The 23,041-nt window shown below is 50.6% G+C and overlaps 1 protein-coding gene across 2 annotated transcripts; it reads left to right on the top strand.

Annotated features, from left to right (window-relative positions):
* Positions 1-17: 17 nt before the first annotated feature.
* On the top strand, positions 18-22,480 carry LOC146338182 (uncharacterized). 2 transcript variants are annotated; one of them, XM_084816067.1, is made up of 2 exons: positions 18-427; positions 21,701-22,480. In XM_084816067.1, the coding sequence occupies exons 1-2, from the start codon at positions 59-61 to the stop codon at positions 21,746-21,748; spliced, it is 417 nt and encodes a 138-aa protein (XP_084672193.1). In that variant the 5' UTR covers positions 18-58; the 3' UTR covers positions 21,749-22,480. The 2 variants fall into 2 exon arrangements, with proteins under 2 accessions (XP_084672193.1, XP_084672192.1); XM_084816066.1 differs by lacking the exon at positions 21,701-22,480 and adding an exon at positions 6,819-8,596.
* The last annotated feature ends 561 nt before the right edge of the window (positions 22,481-23,041 follow it).

Here is a 23,041-nt window from a genome sequence, read left to right as displayed (position 1 = left end):
CGCCGCCTAATAAGGGCGCCGAGGCGGGGGCGGGGCCGGCCATTTAAACCCCCGGCCAATGGGAGGCAGAGCCAAGCCTGGGGTGGGGGCTCCCGGCCCCGCCCGGAGCCCGAGTCGAGCAGCAGGGAGCGGCCGGAGCGCGGGGCGGCGGCTGGAGAAGGGGCCGGGCGCGGCGAGCACGTGGCGGGAGCTGGCTCGGGCGCGGCGCTTCGGCAGCCTTTGGGGGCGGCGTCTTCGCAACCCCGAGAGGGGTCGGCGAGCGTGCGCTGGAGCAGGTGCAGAGTGCGTCTCACTCCCTGCGCCGGCTCGCCTTTCCTACGGCTCTTTACTCTTTCGTTCGCCGCTAGACGATGTCACGCCGCCCGATCCTACGCGGGTCGTTTCCTCGGGAGCAGAGCTCGTTTTGTTCCGTGGGGCTTGCTCGGAGGTAAGGGTGTGTTGAGGCTGCAACCTGAGTCGCCTTTTCCTTTGGGCTACGAGCACAGTAAGAGCGCAATCCTATCCGCGTCTACTGAGGAAGAGCCCCTGCTGATTTTAATGGGCTCGTTATTCCCAGAAAAGTGTGTATAGGATCGCAGCGGAATAGCGCGTCCTGTGCATGTATACCGAGAAGTAGCTTCTCCCTGCTGAGCCCCGTGGGCTCACGACCAACCAGCTGTGCATAGGACTGCAGCCAAAGCAACCATCAAACCCCATTTAAAACCCCCAGGGTTAATAGTACAAAAGCGCTAAGCCCATCTCGCAAAATGTAGCAGTGCTCTTAAAGCCGGTTCTGTTCCAGTCAGCCTTTGGCTCCTAGCACTACCCTCGTGCACTGGAGCGTCTCCTTCTGCCTTAACAAATGTGCCTCATTAAGAGAAAAGGTGGGAGAAGCAGCGGGGAGACGGCGGAGGAGGCTTGACGTCTGGACCCCGTGCGATTCTGCGAATGACGGAGGCAGGGCAGTCAGTGGTGTAATGCGAGCCCCGTCTGGAAGTGCCCCAGAAGGACTGGCTGACGGCTGCCTCATCTTCTAGTGTGGTGCTGTGCTGCTCTTTCATGGCTCTAGTATTTTGCCTTCATTCTGTAAAGTGTCATGGTGGATCTCTGGGTACTGGCAGATCCGTGCTGTCATGCAGCTCGGTGGTCAAGCAGAAAGGCCCACCTCAGTCCTTGGCATCCCCAGGGAGGGCTGGGAAGAGCCCTGCCTGAAGCCCAGGAGAGCTGCTGCTGCCGGGAGGCCCAGCATCTGGAGGGCGTCAGCTTGGCCATCCCTGCCGCAGACACGACGGAGTGAATGGTCCTGGCGTCTCCAGGCAGGGCTGGGAGGACCACTGCCCCATGGAGGCTGATGGCTCCAATGTCAGCAGAGCGGTGAATCTGCTCTGGGTTTCAGTCAGTACCAGTCAGAGCTCTAAAGGAGCTCTCCAAGGTTCTTTGCAGAGTCAGACCTTTGCTTTGCACTTTGGAGAGCTCCTTTAGAGTCCTGGAAAAGAACCATGTGAGGTAGATTAGGCTGAGAGTCAGTGACTGGCCCAAAACCACTCAGTGAGTTTCATGGCTGAGTGAGGACTAAAATCCAGGTCTCCTGAGTCTCAGACCAACACGCTAACTACTACAGAACACTGCCTCTCGATAACAGCAGACAAAACAGAAAATTCCAAGGTCTCCTGAAGAACATCAAAAAGACCCAAAGGCATGGATGAGGAGGTGCCGGCGTAACTGAACGACTGAAGATGGCAGATGCACCTCCAAAGGGCAGGAGTTCCATAACAAGGGTGCCACAACCGAGAAGTCCCTTGCTTGGGCCACTGCTCCCTTGGCGTTGCCTCTAGATGGGACCACCAGCAGGGCTCCTTCCAAAGGTCTCAAAGGCCAGGCTGGCGCATACTGGGAGTGGCGCTCCAACAAGCACTTGGGTCCCGAGCCATGTAGGGCTTGTTAGGTCAACATCAGTACCTTTGATGGGAGTAATTTGCTCCGTGTGACCCACCCTTGTTGGAAACAAGCGACAGTGTTCTGCATGAGCTGAAGCTTCCATGCGCTCCTCAAAAGCAGCCCCAGATTGAGCATGTGGCAAAAGTAGATGTGAGAGGCGCCCAAAGTGTGCAGGACATGGATTTTGACCCTGCCCACGTCAGGTAGAGCCAGCTACTCTCCAGGCCTAGGCTGATCTACCATCATAACTTCCGTCTTCTCTGGATTAAGCTTCTATATGTGTTCTGTTCATTTATATTTCAAATGGGTATCCCACACTTCAGTGAAAAAACAGTAACTTCAATAAAATCTAAAACAACAAAACAGTAAAAGATAATTAAACTGCAGCTTCAAAAGGCGATCCTGTGCGTGTCTACTCAGAAGTAAATCCCATTACATTCAGTGGGACTTGGTCCCAGGTAAATGAATACAGGATTGCAGCTTATCTGGCGTTTAAAAGGTTTAGATAAATTCCTGGAGGATCTCAGTCTCTCCAGTGAGAGCTAATGGAGACTCCCTATTGAGAGGCAGTGTATCTCTACCAGAGTCTGGGACAAACAGGGGAAGGACCATCACCTTCCTGCCCTGCTTGTGGGCTTCCCAGAAGCACCTGATTGGCTGCCATTGGAGGCAGAATGCTGGGCTACAGGGACCTCTGGCTTGATCCGGAGAGGCCCAGTGCCCAATTCTTATGCCCCAATATTCACTTCCTTATCATCCAAAAATACAACTTCTACTTTCAGCCTCTGAAAATTTGATGAGAATTGACACGTTTCTGCATGTGGATCCGCCGAGCTGCATGACATCCGCTGGAGCATGTATACCGTAGTACCCTGGAATGTGTGAAGAGCACAGAGCCTCATGAAAGTTTTAGGCTTGGCCCATAACTGGGCTTGGTGAAGACAAGCAAAGGTGACCTAATCGTGATTCAGCTGATTAACTTACCTGTGGCAACTGATTCAAGCTTGTGTCCCAAGGACTATCAGACGCGTTGCAACACCCTGCCTCTCTTTGGTGAGAATTAAGGGGGCAAAAGACCCATGCAGAGGAGAGCTGCCCGCTGTTCACTTTTCTGGTCTCTGGCCATGTGTCTCCGTCCTGCTGCTGTCTTCCTTTGTCGCCAGCGCCATGTGAATCTTTGCAGGATCAAGGCCAGCCTGCAAAACAGCCACCGATAGCTGCTGCTGTGTTTGATTCAACCACAAGGTCATGTTTTGTCTTCCTTGCTGGAGTAAAACTATCTGTGTCAATTAAATTGCGCTTCCCATCATTCTTCTCAACTCATCATTGAGCCCGTCCTTCTTTGAAAGTCACACTTGGGGGAGGGGTTGTCACCTTCCCCCCCCTCCACTGACTCTGTGCATTGTTGCCGTGGGGGGGGGGGCAGGGGCTTTGCCAAATTGGCCCACTCCCAAAACTGTTCCTGCAGTTGTGGGCAAGGAGGGCCCAGGGCATGTTTTAGGTTCCTCGTCCATGTCTGACTGACCTGTGGCCATGAGGACAGTGAAGTCCCATCCTCCTGGCCATTGTGCTTAAATGCGTGTAGGGTGCGTAAATTTTAGGAAAGCCCCCTGTTGCCCCTTCGGCAGTTCTGCCAGGGTGGCTCATGTTCTGTCATCTCAAAGCATGGAGAACTCACTGCAGGGGTGCAGAACCCTGGGCCTGGGGTCCCAATCTGGCCCTCCGGGGCTCCCCCAGATGGCCACACCCCCTACCCAGGCCTCACCTCCTTCCCTCCAACCTCCAAGCGTGTGTGCTGATTTCCCCCATCCTAAAAGGTTGAGATTCCTCTCCGAAGCCTTCGTTCCTGGCAGTGGGGGCTTTAAGCTCCAATAGGCTGGCATTCTAGTGTTTTGGCCCCGGCCTCTGCCCCTGTCCCTTCGGCCCTGCACTGGAAAACGCCCCCCCAAAGTGTCTTTAAAATGGGATTTCGCCCTTGGGCTGAGAGTTCTGTCCTGCTGGCTGACTGGATCTGCCGAGCTGGAGAACGAAGGTTGTCCTTGAGGCTCTACGTGAGAGAGGAGGGGAAGCCATCTGTGTGAGTGGAAGGGGGTGTTCAATCAGAAGAAGAGGTGAATCGGAGGCCTTGGTGGTGTGTGAGAAAGAGCACTTTTTCTCTGCATGCTGCACGCTCGCTGTGGTCTGGTGTGCTGCAGTGGGAGTTAGGCTGGCCCCTTTCCCCAGTCCTGTCTCCGCCTCACCCCCAACCCTTGAGGAACCAGGAGTCCTGTTTTGCTTCCATGGAGGAGGAAAACGCTCTTTTCATGCACCTGTCTCCCCGTGCCGTTTCCACAGCAGCAATTGGATGGAACCAGCAGGATGCCTGGAAGATGAGATGCACCTAAGCAAAGTCAAGAAGATCCAGCATGGCATGGTGGTTGGGCTAGGCTTGGCGAGACCCGGGTTCAAATCCCCACTCAGCCATGAAGCTCACTGGTTGACCTTGGGCCAACCACCATCGCTCAGCCTGAGCCTGTCCAACCGCATTGTGTTGCTGTGAGAGTAAAAGGGCGGGTGGAGAGGGGAGGACAATATATCCTGCCTTGAGCTCCTTGAAGGAAAAGTGGGATAGAAATGTGATACACAAATATCAAACAGGATAAGATGGAAACCTGCTAGAAATGGTTGGGGAGATACATATTCTTACCTCCTGTTCCTTGTCAATGGATCAGCCTTGTGCCCACCCACCCACGCCCCTCAAGGTCCCTCTGGGCCAGGAAATCTTGCAAGCCCCTTCAGGGCTGTGCTCCATAAAGTGCTGGGCACACTGATTGCACGGTAATAATAGCAAAAACAATACAGTTTGTTTTAAAAAATGATATAAATACCTTGGTAGTTTATTATTAATTATTTATGTAAAAGATCTCATTTTGATCAAACAGTCTCCAGGTTGTACTGCTCCCCCCCCCCCCCCCGGCAGGCCTGCCTGTAACGTGGCTTTCCAAAGATTTCTCTCTTGTGCATGTGTTTTTAGAGTATCTACCTCTGGGTAAGTTGGTTTGACCCCAGGGTGACTGTAATTATAAAAGTTGTAATTTGGGGGCTTGGATGATCCCCCCCAAGACGTCAGGCGTCCAAGAGATGGGCTCCAGGGGCCCTCGAGGTGTCGGCAGTGGCACCATAAAAGCTTCCTCTGGACACAGCCCAAGGAGATGCTGGGACTCACCTGCTTCCCTGGCTTGGGCAGGAGAATACGGGGGGGGGGGTGGTACACTCCTGCAGTTGTAGAGTGGGCTGGTCCACTTCAGACTGCTGGTGTGGGAGCTTATTTTTAGCTACGCAGCCAGGTTGGTTTGTTTTTTAAAGTTCCTGCAAGTAAAAAACAAACCAAAAACTAGCACTGGAAGGAGAAAGGTTCTCATCCAGTCCACTTCCCCTTGTGCGAGTTTTGTATTTCTAGTGATTTGTATTGTTTTAAAACATGAGCTAACGTTCAAAATTGAAATCCCGCACCCAGAGTCTTAAGTGGTGCAGTCTGCTCTTTTCCTGCCTATGTGTTATTTATTGGCCTGTTCTATCTTGGCTAGATATTTTACTGCTGGTGTTCCTTGATTTTATTCATTTTTGCTGTTTTAACTATATGGAACTTTAATGTGTAAGCCACCTTAGATGGGCTCTTGCACTGAAACACAGCCTAGAAATATTTTTAATAATAATAATTTTACCACCTCAAGGCACTCCACCACCCAAGTCAGCTGAGACCCCAAGTAGCAACTCCTGCTCCTTCCAGTCCATGCTTAGCCTAGAGGAACCAGGCAGGAGTGGATTGGGGGCAGGGAGCGGGGAGCGCATCCTTGCTAAAATTACCTCCACTTCAGTGGGGAGGGGCCGTAGCTCAGCGGTAGAGCCCCTGCTTTGCATGCAGAGGGTCCCAGTTTCGATCCCTGGCATTTCCAGGTAGGGCTGGAAAATCTTTGGAGAGCTACTGCTGCCAGTCAGTGTGGACAATACTGGGCTAGCTGGGTCGAGGGGCTGACTCCGCATACAGCAGCTTGCCGTGTTCCTCTGTAATAGCCATTGCTGTGACCCACCCAGTCTTAGATGCAGTGGAGGAACAGATATTTGCCCGCCAAACAGATGGTTAGCATGGAGCCAAGAACCAAACATCATAAGAAGACCCTTACTGGATTAGGCCAAAGGTTCCTCTCACCAGGAACAGCCAGATGCGTCTGGGAAAGAAAGAAGCAGGGCTGTTACCAGCCCCCCGCCCTTACGTGGCATCTATGCTTACTGAAACAAGTCCCTCTGTGTTCCCTGGTAGTTAAGCGTGCATCGGACTGCAGCCTTCATTGGCTGAATCATGAAGCAAATCTGTATAAATTGTGCATCGCAGCTGAAATAGTTGTTCCAAGCATGCTTTTGTGTTGTTATGATGCGCTGTGTCCCTAACCCTGGACTTTGCCCATTGAGGGCACCATCAACAGGGCCTCCCCTGCTAGAATGGTGGGTGGGTGGGTGTGTGTGATGGCTAAAATGCAGGGGGGGGGGAGTCGGGGTGGAACATGTGGGTCCCTCTAAGGGCCCCTCTAGTCCCCCCCCCCAATTTGAGCACTGGGCCTAGGTCTGAAATGTTTGAGGGACTCTTCCTCGGAGTCTTCCACATATAATTGTAATTTAGCACGGGCCTATTTTATGTATTTATTTGTTACGTTTATATTCCGCCTTTCCTCCAAGGAGCCCAAGGCATGATATATGATCTTCCTCCTCTCCTTTTTATCCTCACAAAACCCAGTGATGTAGGTTAGGCTGAGAGTCTGTGACTGGCCCAAAGTTACCTAGTGAGCTTCATGGCCAAGTAGGGACTTGAACCCAGGTCGTCCCAGTCCAACACTCTAACCACTGCACCACATTGGTTTTCACAGGGCCTAGGTCCTGCATTGCATTGCTGGCCAGTTGAAAAGCTCACGACTTGGAGGAAAAGCAGTGAAGTGAACGAGCCAGAGATCGCTGGTGCAGTCTGGTTTTCCATGTGCCACACGTGCCTCAGAGGCCCCGTGGAAAAGACCGGCATGGCCTGATGTGGTTTTCTCTGATAGTAATTCATTCGGGGTTGTTACGTGCAAAGATTGTTCAAGACACAGAAGCTGGAGAGACCTGTCCCCGTCCAAGGAGCTTAGAGAAATTGAAATGGATGGCCAATACAATCGAAAGCCAGAGACCTCCATTCCACCACTGACCTTTGCTAATTGATCAAGTCGGCCATTAAAAATAAATGTAAAAAGCTCCCTCCCCTTCCCCAGACAATTGATTTATTCATGGAACTAGAGCTGTTCCCAAGTGTCTGGGATCTTAACTGAGTTAGGCGAGAGGACCGGCCTGCGCAAATGCTGACACTCCGGATAAAGGAGCGAAAGAGAGAGCGCCTTCCATTTAGATTTAAAAATAGCAATGGAATTAGCTAATTAGCTCTCTCCAGGGAGCAAATTCCAGCAGGGAGAAAGCCAAGCCGAAGCGGAGGGGGTCTGAAGGCACGAATGGGAAGGGAGAAAGGTTGCAGCCAACGGGGGTGGGAGAAACTTCAGCTCCTCCACTCAAGCCATCCTCTTTCGCATTCCCTTTGCTTTGCCTCCTGCAGAAATACTGTCAGGTTTTGACTGCAACCTCCTTGGGGCAGGGACATCACCTTTACTTATGCTACTCTGTAAAGTGTCACATGACTGTGATGGTGATGAAGATGATTTTTCTCGGTTGCTCCAAAGCTGTGGCTGAATGTTCTGGCTGAGAGTTAGGAGACATTTCCTAACAGCAAGGGCAGTTTGGCAGTGGACTGGACTGCCTCGCAAGATGGTTGGTTCTCTTTTGCTAGAGGCGTTTGAGCAGAGGCTGGATGGCCATGTGTCAGGGTTGCAGCTCTACCCTGAATTGCAGGCAAAGAAAAAACAGGGAGCCACCCAAACTGACCAAATGCAAAAAGAACGTAGTGGGCCTGTTCAGACATCACGCTAAGCCATGATGGTTAGGAGAGTTATCTAACCGAGTTGGCTTAGTGTGATGTCTGAACGGTCATCTTTCCCAAACATGGTGGTTTATTAACCACTGACTAACCATGTTCACTAACCACTTGCTGCAAGATGGCTACCATGGCTTAGCGTGACATCTCAAGAGCCTCTTTGGCTTTGGGAAGGCTGGTGTCACCTTGGAGAGCTCCTTTAGAGTTCTGACAGAAACCCAGAGCAGATTCAACAGCCCACTGACATCAGAGCCGCCAGCCTCCCCTGGTTTATATAGCACTTTAGAATGTTCATACATTCTCAAGCATTCACTCGACAGCCCTGTAAGGTAGGTCAGTGACCCTGTCATCCTTGTATTGCAAGTATGGGGGCCGAGGAAGAGGAGGTTGCCAAAGACCACCTAATGCGTTCATGGCAGAAATGGGATTCAAACCCTGGACATGCTGGTTTACAGCTCAGTCTCCTACGTGATCCCACTGAGGCTGTGGCTGCAGTCCTATACTTACTTACTAGGTTCCACTGAACCCAGGCGGAATTTCATCTGAGAAAGCATGTATAGGATTGGGCTGGATTCGTCCCTACGCTGCACCAGTTCTGAAGATCTCTTGTTAAAGTAAAATGTGTTTTGCAAGTTGATCCGATGCAGTCAGGAGGAAAGCACCACTGAATCCAGTAGAGCTTTCTCCCAGGTAACTATGCATAGGATTTACTTTAATGGTGAGATTTTATTAGTGGTTTGTTTTGAATGTTTTTGTTTTATGATGGAGTTATTAAGCAAAGTGTTAGCTCCTTCGGAGTATAAGCAAGAGAAAAAGAATACATCTGTCTGTCTCCTGGGAATTGCAACACGGCTAGGCAACTTTTGGAGGCCTGTGGGCACATTTGACAATTTCAGAAACTGTCTCGGGCACCTCCACAAAATGGCTGCCATGGGGGGGCATGGCTAGTCACAAAGGGAAGGTAACCTGCCCAAAAGACTGAGTACAAGGCAGAGGTAGGGTCAAAGACCCAACACATGAAACAACTCAGATGACCCCGGTTCTCAGTGCCAGCAGAAACCAGTTCCCCTGCTCTCCTGCCAATTAATCCCCCATCTCTTGTTCTCTCTCACTCCAGCTCACCCCCCATAAACACGCTCTGCCTCTCACACACAGACACATGCCCCATCCATTCACACATGCACGCACACAAGGCATCCGGCATGCCCCCTCCTCCCCCTCCTCGGTGCAAGCGCCTGACAAACAATGCTCACCCCTTTTCAGGATCCCTCCAAAATCCCCCCTAAAGCCTTTCTCTCCTTTTCCCACACACATGTGGGCCCCATCCGTTCAGACACACAAGCCCACAACCCCCTGCAAGCCCCTAGGTTGCTCCTAGCTGGCTCCCCCAGCCCCTGCTAGCTTCCCTGACCCCCAGCTGGAAGCCCCAGTGAGCTGCTGCCAATCATGAGCTCGATCAGCCTTCTCAAAGTTGGTGCCCTTTAGATGCATTGGATGTGGGCATTCTGGCTGAGGATGATTGGCATTGTAGTCCAACACATCTGGAGGATACCAGGTTGAGGATGGCTGAGTCAGGTGGACCCCTGGTCTCACTTGGTATAAGGCAGCTTCCTGTCTTCCATCATTTTTAGAACTGAGAAAGGTCCGGAGATCTTAGAGCAGGGGTGGAGAAGCTCAGGCCCAGGGTCGCAGTCTGGCCCTCTGAGGTTCCCCAGTTGGCCACACCCCCTTCCTCTGGCCACACCCCTCCCCCATCCACTGATTGTTTGGTGGTTTCCTATCCTTTGTGCAGTTTTTTACCCATTCTGAAAGGTTAAAATCCCTCTCCTAAGGCTGAGTTACTGGCAGTGAGAGCTTTGAGCTACAATATGCTGGAATTTGGGGGGTGGTATTTTTAGCCCCATCCTCTTTGCCTTTGGCTTTAGCCACCACTGGGTGCCCCCCCCCAAGAGCTTCTTCTAAATTGAATTGAGCTTTGAGGCTCAAAAATGTTCTCCACCCCTGTCCTAGAGGCATGAGAGGAGAGGTCGGACATCCTTCCCTTTGCTTCGGCTCTCTGGAAGGGAAAAGTGAACTATTCATCCAGTATCGATGCCAAGGGATGTTATAGGTTAATAAGATGAAATTGGTGACTGGGGTGGAGCAGAAGAGTGAGGGAACAGGCAGACCCATTACGCGGTACAGTTAAGTCTCTCTTTTTCTCTTTTTTGTCATACTGTCAAAGGTTGCCCTGGGGACAACAAAGACTAGATTGTCCAGCACACCTGGATGTTGAAGGCGGGGGGGGGGGGTTGCTGTTGGGCAGTGGCTTCGTTCCCCTTCTGTAATGCCAAGGTGGACGAAGCTTTTCAAGCGGCCACGAACACGTGCATTTCCCCAGTTGACGCAACTGTCAGGATGTTTGGGGAACGAGGCTGACGCAACTGTGGCGTGCATGTGCACAAAACTCCTAGCCAGGTGCCATGCCATTACTGTTTATTAAGCATCTGTACAGCATTTGAGCCCTTCAAAGAACTCCACAAACATTATCTCAGTAGCCTTTATAGCAACCATGCAAGGCTGTCCAGTATGAGAATTCCCAAATTGCAAATTGGGGGAGCTGAGGCTGAGAAAATAGTGGCTCACCTAAGAGCCACCTAGCAAATTCATAGCTGAATCAAGGTTTTAACTGTGGATATAAACATGCTCATGCTCACACTTTTGCCCTGCAGCTAGCTCAGTGAGCTTTGTAATGAGGGCTAGAAGCATGGTGTGTGTATGTGTGAGAGTGTGTGTGTGTGTGTGTGTGTGTGTGTCTTTGGGCCCCCTGGTTTGGGCTCAAGAGGCAGTACGGTGCTGTTCATAGTGGACCAAACTTCCAGGGTTCTCCAGCCAGGCTGCAGAGCTGGCAGGGATCAGCACTTCTCTGAGCCAGTGCCCTATGCTCTCAGTAGGGGCATCTTTGGGGGAGAGCATTTCCTGCCTTCCTGCCTGTAGAAATGCCCTCTGAGTGAACAGTGGCTTCCACACTTCCCACTTCGAGGAGCCTTTCCACATCGTCTTGTCTGCTGGGGATGCTCTGGGCAGATGCCACGGCACTCCTGCACCTGGGGGCATGTTCTAGGGGCCACACACAGCCTACGTGAGAGACTGGCTAGGTTTCTGGAGCCTAGGTTTCAGTGCCTCTTTGCAGGGCAAGAGGGGTAGAGACAGGCAAGCTGCCTTTGAGGGAAGCTGGACCACCATGATGGACGCTCGAGCTGAGGAGCCCTGAAGGAACCCAAGGATTCCCCCGAAGACAGCCTGAGGATAACAGGCATAACGCCTATTTAGAAGTTGTTGTTCTTTAAGTGGGGTTTGCCCCAGAGGGATTCCATGGTCTCAGTGTTGTGCACTGGGTCCCCGCACATTCAGTGTTGACATTCTGGGGTAGATAACCTGGGAGTACATGACATGTGCATGTACTGACTACCTCACTGGTGCACAAAGAACCCCATGAGCAGGTGAAAAACGTGCTCGGCCTGGGAAGAGTCCTGCTGGATCAGACGGATGGCTTCTCTAGTCTAGAGCCCTGTTTCTCACAGAGGCAAACCAGATGCCTCTGGGAAGCCCACAAGCAGGACATGAGCACAAGAGCCCCCTCTCACTCATGTTCCCCAGCAACTGACATTCCACGGCATGGTGCCTCTGGTCCTGGAGGTTCCAACTCATGACTAGTAGCCACTGCTAGCCTTCTCCTCCATGAATCTGTCAAATCCCTGTGAAATACCATCTAAATTGGTGGCCATTATGACATCATGCTGCATCCATGTAGAAGTGCCGCCTAATTTTGCCTGCAGTGAAATGTGCCGTGAATTTGATCGCAGGACTTCACTCATGGCCAAGTGGCATTATGGAAAAGAATGACTGAGATCCCACCAGAAGGCAAGAGCAAGGGAAGGCAAACATTGGCCAGGATTCAAAGCGCTGTGTGCAGTGTTCCGTGCATGCGCTGGGGTTTCCCAGCTCCTTTTTCCTGCTACAGCCTCTCCTCCACCCCACCCTCAAGCCTCTCCTGAGGGCTGGGGATCCCTCTGGATTAGCATGCCGTGCAACGTGTGCGGATGCAGCTGGGAGTAGGGGAAGAACTGGCAAACCTCTTGTGTGCGTGGGAAAGTGCCTCCCACTTGTGCAAGGGGCTCTTTGGATCTCAGCCACTGCTTTGCGTTAGAGGAAACATTGCCTACAGCTTGAAGTAAGCTGGTAGCATTTCATTATATGATGAACATTTGAAAAAGAAAGGCACTGTTAATGAGGTGTATTAATAAAGTTAGTAGCTTTAAACAAATATTTTTATTAATCTTCCATTTCAGCAAAGTCAGTAGCTTTTTATGCATTTTCTAAATCTAGAAAAAAGAAAGAAATTGGTATAGAAAGTAAAAGACAGACATTTTAAATGGGGAATGCACATCCAAGTCAATGTGGTTTTGTCATTCGAGTTACAGGTGTAGAAAATGCACAAATCCTTGATTTCAGCACTGCTTTGTGGAAGCGGCCTTGACCTGCGGGGAGGTGGCTTGCTGCATGCTGCCCCCTGGGAGGGAGGCTCACCCCACAGACCTTGTCCCCGTGCCCCTTCCCAAGGCTACACTTGATCAAGGCCGTCCCGTCCCCGAACTCGCCGGTGTGTTGCCACTGGAGCTGCACCCGGGCAGCTGGCCAGCTGCTGGCATTTATCCGGGGAGGGAGGAGGAGAACGGGGATGCGGCTTCCAGCTGGCGGCCGAGGGATAGGCGGTCAGCTTGCGTGGGCGGCTGGGCTCTCTTGGCCTTTGGCCACTCGCCTCCCCCCCCCTTGCAGTCAAGGCTGCGGCTGCCCAGTCAGCTTTTGGCAGGAGCTGTGTAGAAGACGGAGTTCGTTGTCAGGGCCTCCTTCCTCATTAAAGGGGAAGTTTATAATGAAAACAATAGCCTGTTTCAGGCCAAATGGAGCTTTTCCCGCTTGCTTTCCGCCAGAGGGCTGGGTGGCAAGGCTACTGCAAGGTGCTTTGGTCCCAGCCCCATTAGGGCGCTATTTATCATGAGACAGGGGGCCTTGGCCCCCTTCCATTCCTCACTGTGCCACTTCCGCTGGGCTCCAAATGGAGGCATGGCTTCCAGCATTGGGGGCAGGGGGCTTGGGCAAAACACCGTCAGTCGACACCCCCCCCCGTTACCCAAGAGTAAGATGTGCACAATTCGCCACTTCTGGCCTCCTCACGTGCTCTGTGCAAAGTGAATGCAGCAATGCTGTTGGCATGGCAGAGCCTTGGCTAGCTGGGGCGGCCTGGTGAGTGGCAGAGCTGTCACTACCCCCTGGAGCCAGCCCTGATGGCTTCCGACAGATATCTGTTGTGAATCTGGACCTGGCTGTTGGTGATCCTCAGATCAAGTCCCAACTCTCTGGCATGGGGTGAGGGTGTGGGTGTGGCCTTCACAATTTGCTCTCTCAGCTTCCATTCGCATCGTCAAACCACCAGTATTTTATCGGTCCAACTAGTTGTTCTTTTAAAAAGTGTTCTGGTAAATAACTGGTTTTAGGGTCTGAAAAGCTGCTCTGGGGGCCATGGTTGTGCCCTTGGTTGGGTGCCCTATGGATTTGGTACATACCACCAGAAGCAGGTACACAGAGGGAGTAAATAGATGCACAAGTACAATTGAAGCAGAGGTGGCTAACCTGAGGAAAAGATGCAACAAATGACCCAAGCAGCAGCTGTTTGCGGCACATTTGGACAAGCAAGCTCATGGCCCTAATTATGGTATAGAGCTGCAGTTTCTACCTTCAGTGCCCCTGCAGACACACACACAACATACATTTGCCTGCCAAGAGAGAGACCCTGGACACAGGCTGCCACAGAATGCTTGCAGGTTCTTGAGGATCCTTCTGCAAGGTCGAGGGGCCTCAAGTGTTGGCTAGCCTTGTTGGGTTTCAGTGACAGCCTACGTGAACTAGGAGTGTGCCCTAGAACACGCGGGGCACTCCTCTGTCTCTGCACATTACAGGGTGACATTGCTAGCAATGGGTATATGTCTTTCAGGGAAACGTGTCTGCTACGAGGGATCTCCTAGCAGAGGAACCTCTAATAAGCTTTCTGAGGAATGCCTGCATCCCCCACTTTGGGAAACACTGGCCTATGGTGAGACCCTCTATTTGCTCCTGTCACCAATTCACCCACTCAGAAAACTAGATGAAGAAAGGCTCCATATGTACTGTAGCAAACACTAGAGTGACACTCTCTCCATCCCTTGACTTGTGGCTTTCCTGCCAAAAAACCGGTGGGGGGGATGCAGGCCTCACTCAGCCCTGAATGTTGTACCTTCTTGACTTGGAATCCTTTCCTCTCAACACTTGCGGCAAGCAGATTGATGGTAGTTACTCAATGGTATGGCAAAGGCACTCTGTACATTTTTAGAGGGACACCCTAACCTTTTAAGAATTGCTTCACATGGTCCAGACCTGAGACTTGGCCTGTAGGTTTTGAGGCTGAGCCCACCAGTTTCCAGAGTTAAGGGCCTGGCTTATCATACCTACTGCTGTATTAGGTTGTAGGCCCCTTTGGGATCTTCAGCCTGCTGGGGACCACTCATGCAGGAGGACGAGACAGTTCCCAGCATCCTGACTGTTAGAGCAATACAACAATGGAACCAATTCCCTAGGGAGGTAGTGGGCTCCCCCACACTGGAGGCGTTCAAGATGAGGCTGGACAGCCATCTGTCAGGGATGCTCTGACTTGGATTCCTGCATTGCACAGGATGTTGGACTCGATGGCCTTGTTAGGCCCCTTCCAACCCTACTATTCTATGATTCTATGATCTGGCTAGAAGAATCTGTGGACATGGTGGTTGGGGAAAGTAATTCTATGATATTCGCTGCTCCCCCACCCACCCCCAGCCCCAAATGCAACTTAGCAATCTATGGGACCTTTTCTCCTTCCAAGTCAATGTGTCTTTTTGTTGCGCTGCTGGGGTTTGAAGCCTGCGAGCGGGGAGAAACAATACATCGCATTGTTCCTTTTCAGCAACATCTGACGGCCCCAAAGGGAGGAGGAGAGGCAGAGCTGGTCTGTGCAGAGAATGGAAGATGGGGGGAGAGGAGTGGAAAGGCAGTGACATGGGGACAGAGGCCTACCAGCTGGGGAGCACATTATCCACAGAGGGAAAGGCAAGGTGGCCAGACTTTGGGTAACCGTAAGGGCAATGGAGCAGGAGACAGACAGAGCTGCCTCAGTGGACACCCTTCTGGGCGAGCCTCATGAAGTGGCCAGTGCCTCCACAAGATGAGCTCCATTTGCTAGATTTCTTTCTACATGGAATCTTATTTGAAAAACAGTGAAAAATGCAGGCAACAAAATGGGAGGACACCACATAACAATGCAACAAGCTCACTAATCAAGGGAAAAGGGAAACAGTCCTGGGCCCAGTCTATACGGCCGATTCAGTGAGGAGCGAGAGCACATCGGGGCCATTCATGACAGATGATGGTGTCACCAATCCGCAGCCACCCCACAGCTTCTGTCTGGAAACTGCATTTTCACAAAGTCTGGAAACTGCATTTTCACAAAGTCGTTTTAGTGTGCTGTTTTCCTTAAATCCAGCTCCCACACAGCTCCGCTGCAGTGTGCCCCATCCCCCCGCATTAAATCCTGGGCATGCCTAGGGGTGTTTCTGTGACCTGGCAGTGATGGTCAAGGGATGGGGCTGCCCCTTTCCACTCCCCATTCCCTCTTTTTCCCCATTCACAGTAGGACGCTTCTGGACACAGGTTTCCTTTGCCTACTAATTCACAGTAGCGCTGTTTTAACCATTCACAATATCGCAGTAGAGCTGTTTTCCCACTCACATTTATTTTATTTTATTTATTGCATGTCTATACTGCCCAATAGCCGAAGCTCTCATTAGCGCAGTAGAGCTGTTTTCCCATTCACAATAGAACAGTAGCCTGCTTTACCCATTCACAATCTGTAGCTGTGCTGTTTTAGCTATTTACAATATTGCAGTAGTGCTCTTTTAATCTTTCACAATATCCCAGTGGTGAATGAGAGGGGAGAGGTGTGGGGTAAACTATAGGGACTTAATTGAGCACTTCTATTAAACTTCCCTGAGCAGGGGAACGTGGGCACAGCCGGAGAACAAGCCTCTCTCATTGGCTGAGGAGCACCTACCCAGGTGATGACGTTCAGTTCTACTCGCTGGGCTCTGCCCATCCAACCCCAAAGTATGGTGGTCTCAAGTGCTGTGAAAGTGCGGTTTTAGGCAGTGTATACTCCACTTTTCTTGCGTTGTGTGCTGCTGATGGACTAACGATTTCATGAAAATCTAGAGATAAACTCAAAACACTTCAGAAACCGTCACCATGTAGATTCCCCCCTGGAAAAGCCTGTGGGACAATTCAAACCAAACAGCTTTAGGAAAAACTAACTATTGAGAAAGGTCTAGAGGTGTACATTATGTATCCAAATCATGGGGCGGGGGGATGCATCTATACCACAACTGGAATGTGATCAAAAGCCCTGCTATTTTCTGCCCTTCACATAAGAGTTGCCAGTGGACTGAAAACAACCACTCTGGCTTGCTCTTTTGCCTTTAACCATAGCTTCATCCGGAGGAATTAACAGGTGAAGCTTTTTACTGGAGGTAAGCACTGGGCCTGATTTCAGGGAGACATTTAAATTATTTAAATGTGTGTTGTGCAGCTGGTGCCTTCTTAAAAGCAAGCTGCAGTATTAGCATCCCTGGGCTCTGGTGTGCTAGTGTTATCTGCGTATATAGTGGATGAGGGCCTGGTTTAACTGAGGTGAGGATGGATGTGTGCAACACCCGACAGGGACGTTATTCTGGCCCACCTGGTATCACATTTCTGTCAGGCCACCATCATCTGCAAAGCTAACAAGATCAGCCTCAGATGGCCTTCTCTCTGTCCCATCAGCCAGGACAGCTAGACTGGTGGGGACGAGGGAGAGGGCCTTCTCTGTGGTGGCCCCCACTCTGTGGAACTCCCTCCCTAGGGAACTCCGTCATGCCCCCTCTTTAATGAGCTTCCGTCGTGCATTAAAAACGTGGTTGTTCAGGCAGGCTTTTGGGGTGCGTTAGGGTATTTAAAAAAAAAAAAATGGTAAAATGTTATTGTTTTAAATTGTTTTATGGGGGTTGTACATCGCCCAGAGTGGCTGGGTGACCAGTCAGATGGGCGATTAATAAATTTAATAATAAATAAATAAATAAAGCTCTGCGTATTGACCTGCTGCTGTAGGCACAGGAGCAGGGCCCCGCTGAACATTGGCAGCTCAGCTGTTGGTGCATCCAGGCCCCTCTGCAGGTGTCTTGCAACCCCCACAGGGGCTTGCAGCATTTGAGAACCTATGGGCTAGGAGGATGTAGGCCTCATTCAGATTCCCCTTGGCTGAACTGCTTGCTTGTCCCCTTTTTCCTATGGTGTCCTTTCCCTTCCAGGTAGCATGGTCATGTGTCCTTATTTACAGAAGGCAGGCCTCTGTTTGAGGGGCTGCCAGATAACCATCCTGCATTTGAAAGGCTGTGCAGTTCAGCTCTGGTTTAAAGATAAAGGACCATCAGAACTGTTGCCCATCCACTGCACCAGACTGGACAGACAGGCACACTTGTCACCTGGCCACAGCCTTCCACACTATGGGAGATGTACCGCATTCAATAATTATTTCTAAATTTTCAGCCATACATATAAATTAGGATATGCGCATTTATGAAAATTGTGTCTGTTGTGTGTGTGGTGATGCCTTTCCTCTTTTCTCACAGTTCTAAGTGACCAGGCTATTTCCAGGAGAGAAGCCCCAAGGCCACAATGCAGCCCTTGCCTGCTGTCTTTTCAGCCTTTAGCCAAACCAGCTGAAACAGCAGCCCCAGACACTCCACCCTACATTGAGTTGTAATGGGCTGTTAACTTTAAAGCCTAATTAGCCGGCCTCCAAGTGTCAAAGCTATTAACCTTCACACTGCTGCTCCTCAGACCAGAAAATCTCCACTGACTCCCTTAATCCCTGCAGTTTTTACTTTGGGCTACTGAAAAGTGGGGACTGAGCTACATTTCAGCCCTCAGGACTCCTCTGGAACATGTGAAATAATGTTTATTTGGAAAGGGAGAAGAGTGCCACTGAGCTTCTGCAGAGTGCATTCTCCTCACCTAAGAGTAGCGTCTGGCTTGCCACCTCAGAGTAAAGCGAAGGAGCCATTTGATTAGAATTATGGCTTTTTTTTGTGCTCAGAGAGATCGCACATGCATCAGGCTAATAAGAAGGCTTGGAATGTTTGTAACTTTCCAGCAGAAATTCCTTTTCCCCAGTCTCATCAATGGCCAGGGGGGTGGGGTGGGAATCCCCTTTTTCAAAGCAAAATCGAAAGCACCATGGGAGGTCCAGGGCTGCCAGATTAAACTTGGAAAAAGGAGGGGCTTTGGGAAGGCAGTCGGGCCTGCCATAAGTGGTATGCTCTCATGAACAGTGTAATGTGTGTGGGGGGGGAGTCCTCAGCGCTGTGGATGCATTTCTGCGCTTGGAAGAAAACAGTTTTTCTGCACGCAGGGTAGGAGTCACAGTCCTCCTCCAAAAGTCCCAATCTCCCACACCAGCTATTTCTGTGGGTAAGCTGGCCACAGTAACACCTGCTCTGAGATCATGCTTTTAGGAGAGCACCATCCATGTACATGACACTTTACAAAGGATGAGAAGATACGTCTCTGCTCCAAGGGCTTGCAGTCTAAAAAATGGGCATAAGGGAGGTGTCTCTGGAAGGGGATGAAACTGGAGGCGGCGGCAAACGGGATGAAAAAGGGTGGAGTCGTTTGAAGGAACAGGAGAGCTTTGGAAGGCTGAGGGTGGTGGAGCTGGAGGAGAGAAGGCCACGGCAGGCAAGGTGATCTGGGCATGGAACATCCTTTCTGTGCACAGATCATCCTGGCTGAATCAGAGCATCTCGGGGGGGGAGGCACACTCAAAACACATAGAAGTGTTTTTAAATCTCTCTTTCTCCTGCCATTTGCATCTGCTGCAATCATTGTGAAGGCAGGAGACAATGGGGAAGGCTTTGCCAATATGGGACCTTACACTTGCGTTACAGAAAGCAGCAGGGTGATAATAATAAAAATGTCTTGACAATCTAGAAGAGTTCCAGAAAGTGGCGTACAGTGTTGGCAGCCATTTTGATGTAACTTTTTACTCGTTTCTCCCTCTGGAGACACACAAGCGCTGTGCCCAAACACACGTGTCCATAACGGTTGCAACACATATGTACAACACAAGGCCGGCAGACCTTTCTGAGCCCCCAACAGCCCCACTTCCCCACCCCCCAAAGTGGGACGAAATCGCCTGCGATTAGGGACAAATCGGTGACACAAAAGCATTCTCCTTTTAAAACAAATCTGAGACTAATGTGGCCATTGTACAAGTCTCCATGGAAACGCGGCCTGCAAACACGCTGCGTTGTTAGTGCCGTGAGGGATCCAACTGACTTCCTGTTTCCTCGGCTGTGTCCCCTTTGGGCTGAACCAGAGAGGCTTCTGGGGATCCCAAGGCTGCTTCCCTTTGTGCGGCCAGGTGCTCCAAGCTGTCCAGATCTACTGCTTGGTTTACGGAGAGCATGAGTGGAGACATTTGGATCTCGCCTCTGCCGTGAATGCAGCTCAGTGTTCTCTACTTTGACTGACAGTGGCTGTGCAGCAGCCTCCCCCGCCTAGGGCCCTCCAGATGTCTTGAACTACAGTTCCCATCATCCCCAGCCAGCATGGTCATTCTCAGGGCCGGCCCTGCCATTAGGCAGTGGGAGGCGGTTGCTTCAGGTGGGAGGCGGCAGCACGGTCTTGGAGGACAGAGCTGTGTGCCGAGCGGTCTGCCCTGTGCCCCCTAAGCTAGCTTGCTGCCTTCTGATGTGGGGGCAGACCCCACTGCCTGCACTGAAGAAAGATTCAGCTGCTAGTCCAGTCAGGTTTTTTGCTTGGAATGGTAGGAGTGCCACCTTGTTCTTCGCATCAAGCTGCAAAATCTCTTGAGCCTGCCCTGGTCATTCTACAGCGACTGGCAGTGTCTTTCTCAGCCCTCCCTGGAGATGCCAGCAATTGAACCTGGGACTTTCTGCATGCAAAGCAGGTGCTCTGCCACTGAACTGTGGCCACCTTCCTAAAGCTCACTAGGTGGTCTTAGGCAAGCCTCTCTCTGAGCCTCAGTCCCCCATTTGTTATGTGCAGGTAATAATGCTGGCCTACCTTAAAATAGGGTTGTAAGGAGCCTGTCTACATCTCAAATTTAAATAATTTGCGGCAGAATCCAACATGGCGCTTATGCCCCTGCGAATTCTCTTGCGCCCCACCAATTCCCATCTGCAAGTGGCATCCACCGCTTTTAGAACAAATATTTAGTGCTTCTGGCCAACTGGAAAATGGGGCAGGTCAGCCGAACTTGCACATGTGAGCTCCACAGACCTGTCCCAATCGAGAAATGAGTGTTTCTGCTGGTTTCAGGGCTTCCTCTGGGAAGTTCTGAATCCTTGTTGCGCGAGCGGCGGGTCTGGCTTGCACAATGGAATTGCCAGGACCCATTGCTTGTGCAACAGAATCTGTAGGTCGCAAGAGAATCCATGGGGGCATAAGCACTCCGTTGGATTCTGCCCTTTGAAATTAGTAAAACTATTGCTTTTCTGTTTACCCAACCAAAGATAACTCTGAAAATTAGTGAAGGTATAGAAAGGTTCCTATTATAGATTTACAGGCCTTCCAGAGAACTACATACCCCATGAGTTCCTAGGTTGGGTGCAATGACAGTTGGCTTAACTTGTATGGCCAATTGTATAGGGCGGATGTGAGCTGAGGGTTAAAACTAGTTTATAGTGGTCCATTTTAAGGATGTGAGGTAGGTAAAATAGTAGACCATTGTCAAACTGATTCATTTAGAAACCCTCCTGACCATTCCTAAAGGTATCGCATCATGAAGAGTGACGCCCAATTGCATCTGGTGGCACTTGCCTCCAGGTAATAATGTATTTAGCGTTGGAGGGTTAAACTCATTGCTATCCCCTACCAAATGCATGAGGTCAGGTTTTCTTTTAGCGGTAACAAAGGTGCTCTTTCTCAACACTGTTCCTTGCCCTTCTGTGGGCGGCTCCCATCCATTCATCTAGAAGATAGTGTTAACTCTGCTCTCTTTTTGGTGATGGAAACATCTAACACGTCATTATACATTTCAGAAAGATAACTTTCTGAAGGGCAAAAGGATGCTTTCACAAGGAACTGGAAAAAAAAAACCCTATTGTGAAGAAGAACTGATGGAACTACATTTTAAGACAGGGGTGGGCAACACGTCCCACCGGCTGCATGCGACCCCTGCCACCCGCCATGCTGAGACCCAGTTTTTTTTAAAAGAAACAAAATGGTGCTCCAAATTTAGCTGTCAAACCAAATTTGTACATTTCAGTGCTCTGTAGTCACAGTTTTAGGGCTACTGACTGCTATGCAGTGGGCAGGGAAAGGACATCCGTTGTGCTGAACTTAGTGGCTTTTGATACCATTCACCATAACACTGTCTAGACTGGCTTGAAGAGATGGCACGTGGGTCATGGTGTTATGGTGGCTTTGGGCCTTCCTGGAGGGCTGGTTTTAGAAGGTGGTGCTGGGGATGCCTGCCTGATGCCTTGGCCATTGGGCCTTGTTGTCCTCCAGGGTTCAATCTTGCCTCCATGCTATTTAACATGAAACTACTGGGAGAGGTCACTCGGGGGTTTGGTATCACCAATATGCAGATGACACCCAACTCTGTCTCTCTTTTCCATCTCATTCCAGGAGGCTGTCGAGGTCCTGAGAGACAGTAATGGATTGGAAGTGGACTAACAACTTGAAACTGAATCTAGGGAAGACAGAGGTGCTCTTGGTCAGTACAGCGGACCCAGGAATCAGGGTTCAACCTACATTGGAGGAGGTAGCATTTCCCTTCAAAATACAGACTCCTAGTTTGGGGATTTATTTGGACCCAGCGTTGAGCTTGGATATTTGGGTCTAGGCGGTGGCCAGGAGTGCTTTCGTCCAGCTGAGACTGGTGCACCAGCTACGCCCATTCTTGGAGAATGCAGATTTGGCCCCGGTGACACATGCCTTAGTGTCATGCCTTGAAGGGTATTCAGAAACTACAATTGGTCCTGAATACAGCAGCCCAATTGTCACATACAGGGAGCATGTGACTCTCCCGTGAAAACAGCCACACTGGCTTGCAGTTTGTTTCTGGATATACTTCAAAGTACTGGTGATGACATTTAAAGCCCTAAATAGTTTAGCACCAGGATATGTGAAGGGCCGCCTTCTCTCGTAGGAGCCTGCCTGCCTCTTGAGATCATCTTCGGAGGCCCTCTCGTACAAACCCTGAGATAGGACCGAGTTGGGACTACCGCAGGGCCAGCCCAGGGATAAGAAGCTTCCTGTGCAAGCAATAGCTTCGGTGTCCCCATCTCCACCCCCCCAACTTGCAGCTGTCTCTTTCAAAATAATTTATAGTGCTTAGACTTTATTGTATTTGTAGTGATTATAGTACTTGGTAATGTTGCCTCAAAATAAAGTCATTTTCCGCTGATTTTTATATAGAATTAATGAGATCAAACCAGAAACGGAAAATGAAACATACTTCAAAGCTAAATGATGGAAGTTCATTTTTGTAATTAGTACTCAAACAACCTGTCAAACTTTGAAGAAAAGCTTAAAGACACCTACAGTCCAATCCTATGCAGGTTCTCCTCAGAAGTAAATCTCATTGAGTTCAATTGGATTTATTGCCAGGTAGGACTATATAGGAGTGCAGCCCTGGTGATCGCCCTAGCTGACTGTGGACAGTATGCTCAACCAGAGGAGGCTGGCTGGTGGCTCTGATGTCAGTGGGGCAGAGAATCTGCTCCGGGTTTCAGTCAGAACCAGTCAGAACTCTAAAGAGCTCCTTGGATAGCTGCTTTAGAGTTCGTACCTGGTTCTGACTGAAACCCGGAGCGGATGCACCACCCCACTGATATCGGAGCCACCGGCCTCCGCTGTTCAGAGCTCCCCTCAACCATGAACTTGCTGGGTGGCCTTAGGCCAGCAACTACCACCCCGTTCCAGAAAAGGAGGCCTCCTCTGTGGTCTTTGCTTTAGGGAATCCCA

The sequence above is a fragment of the Heloderma suspectum genome, chromosome 10 (genome assembly GCF_057233095.1).
Source record: "Heloderma suspectum isolate Gila_16-S chromosome 10, 16-S_ref, whole genome shotgun sequence".
Lineage (NCBI taxonomy): Eukaryota > Metazoa > Chordata > Lepidosauria > Squamata > Helodermatidae > Heloderma > Heloderma suspectum.
Note: the sequence above shows the minus strand (reverse complement) of the source record. Positions and strands in the feature narration are given on the sequence as shown.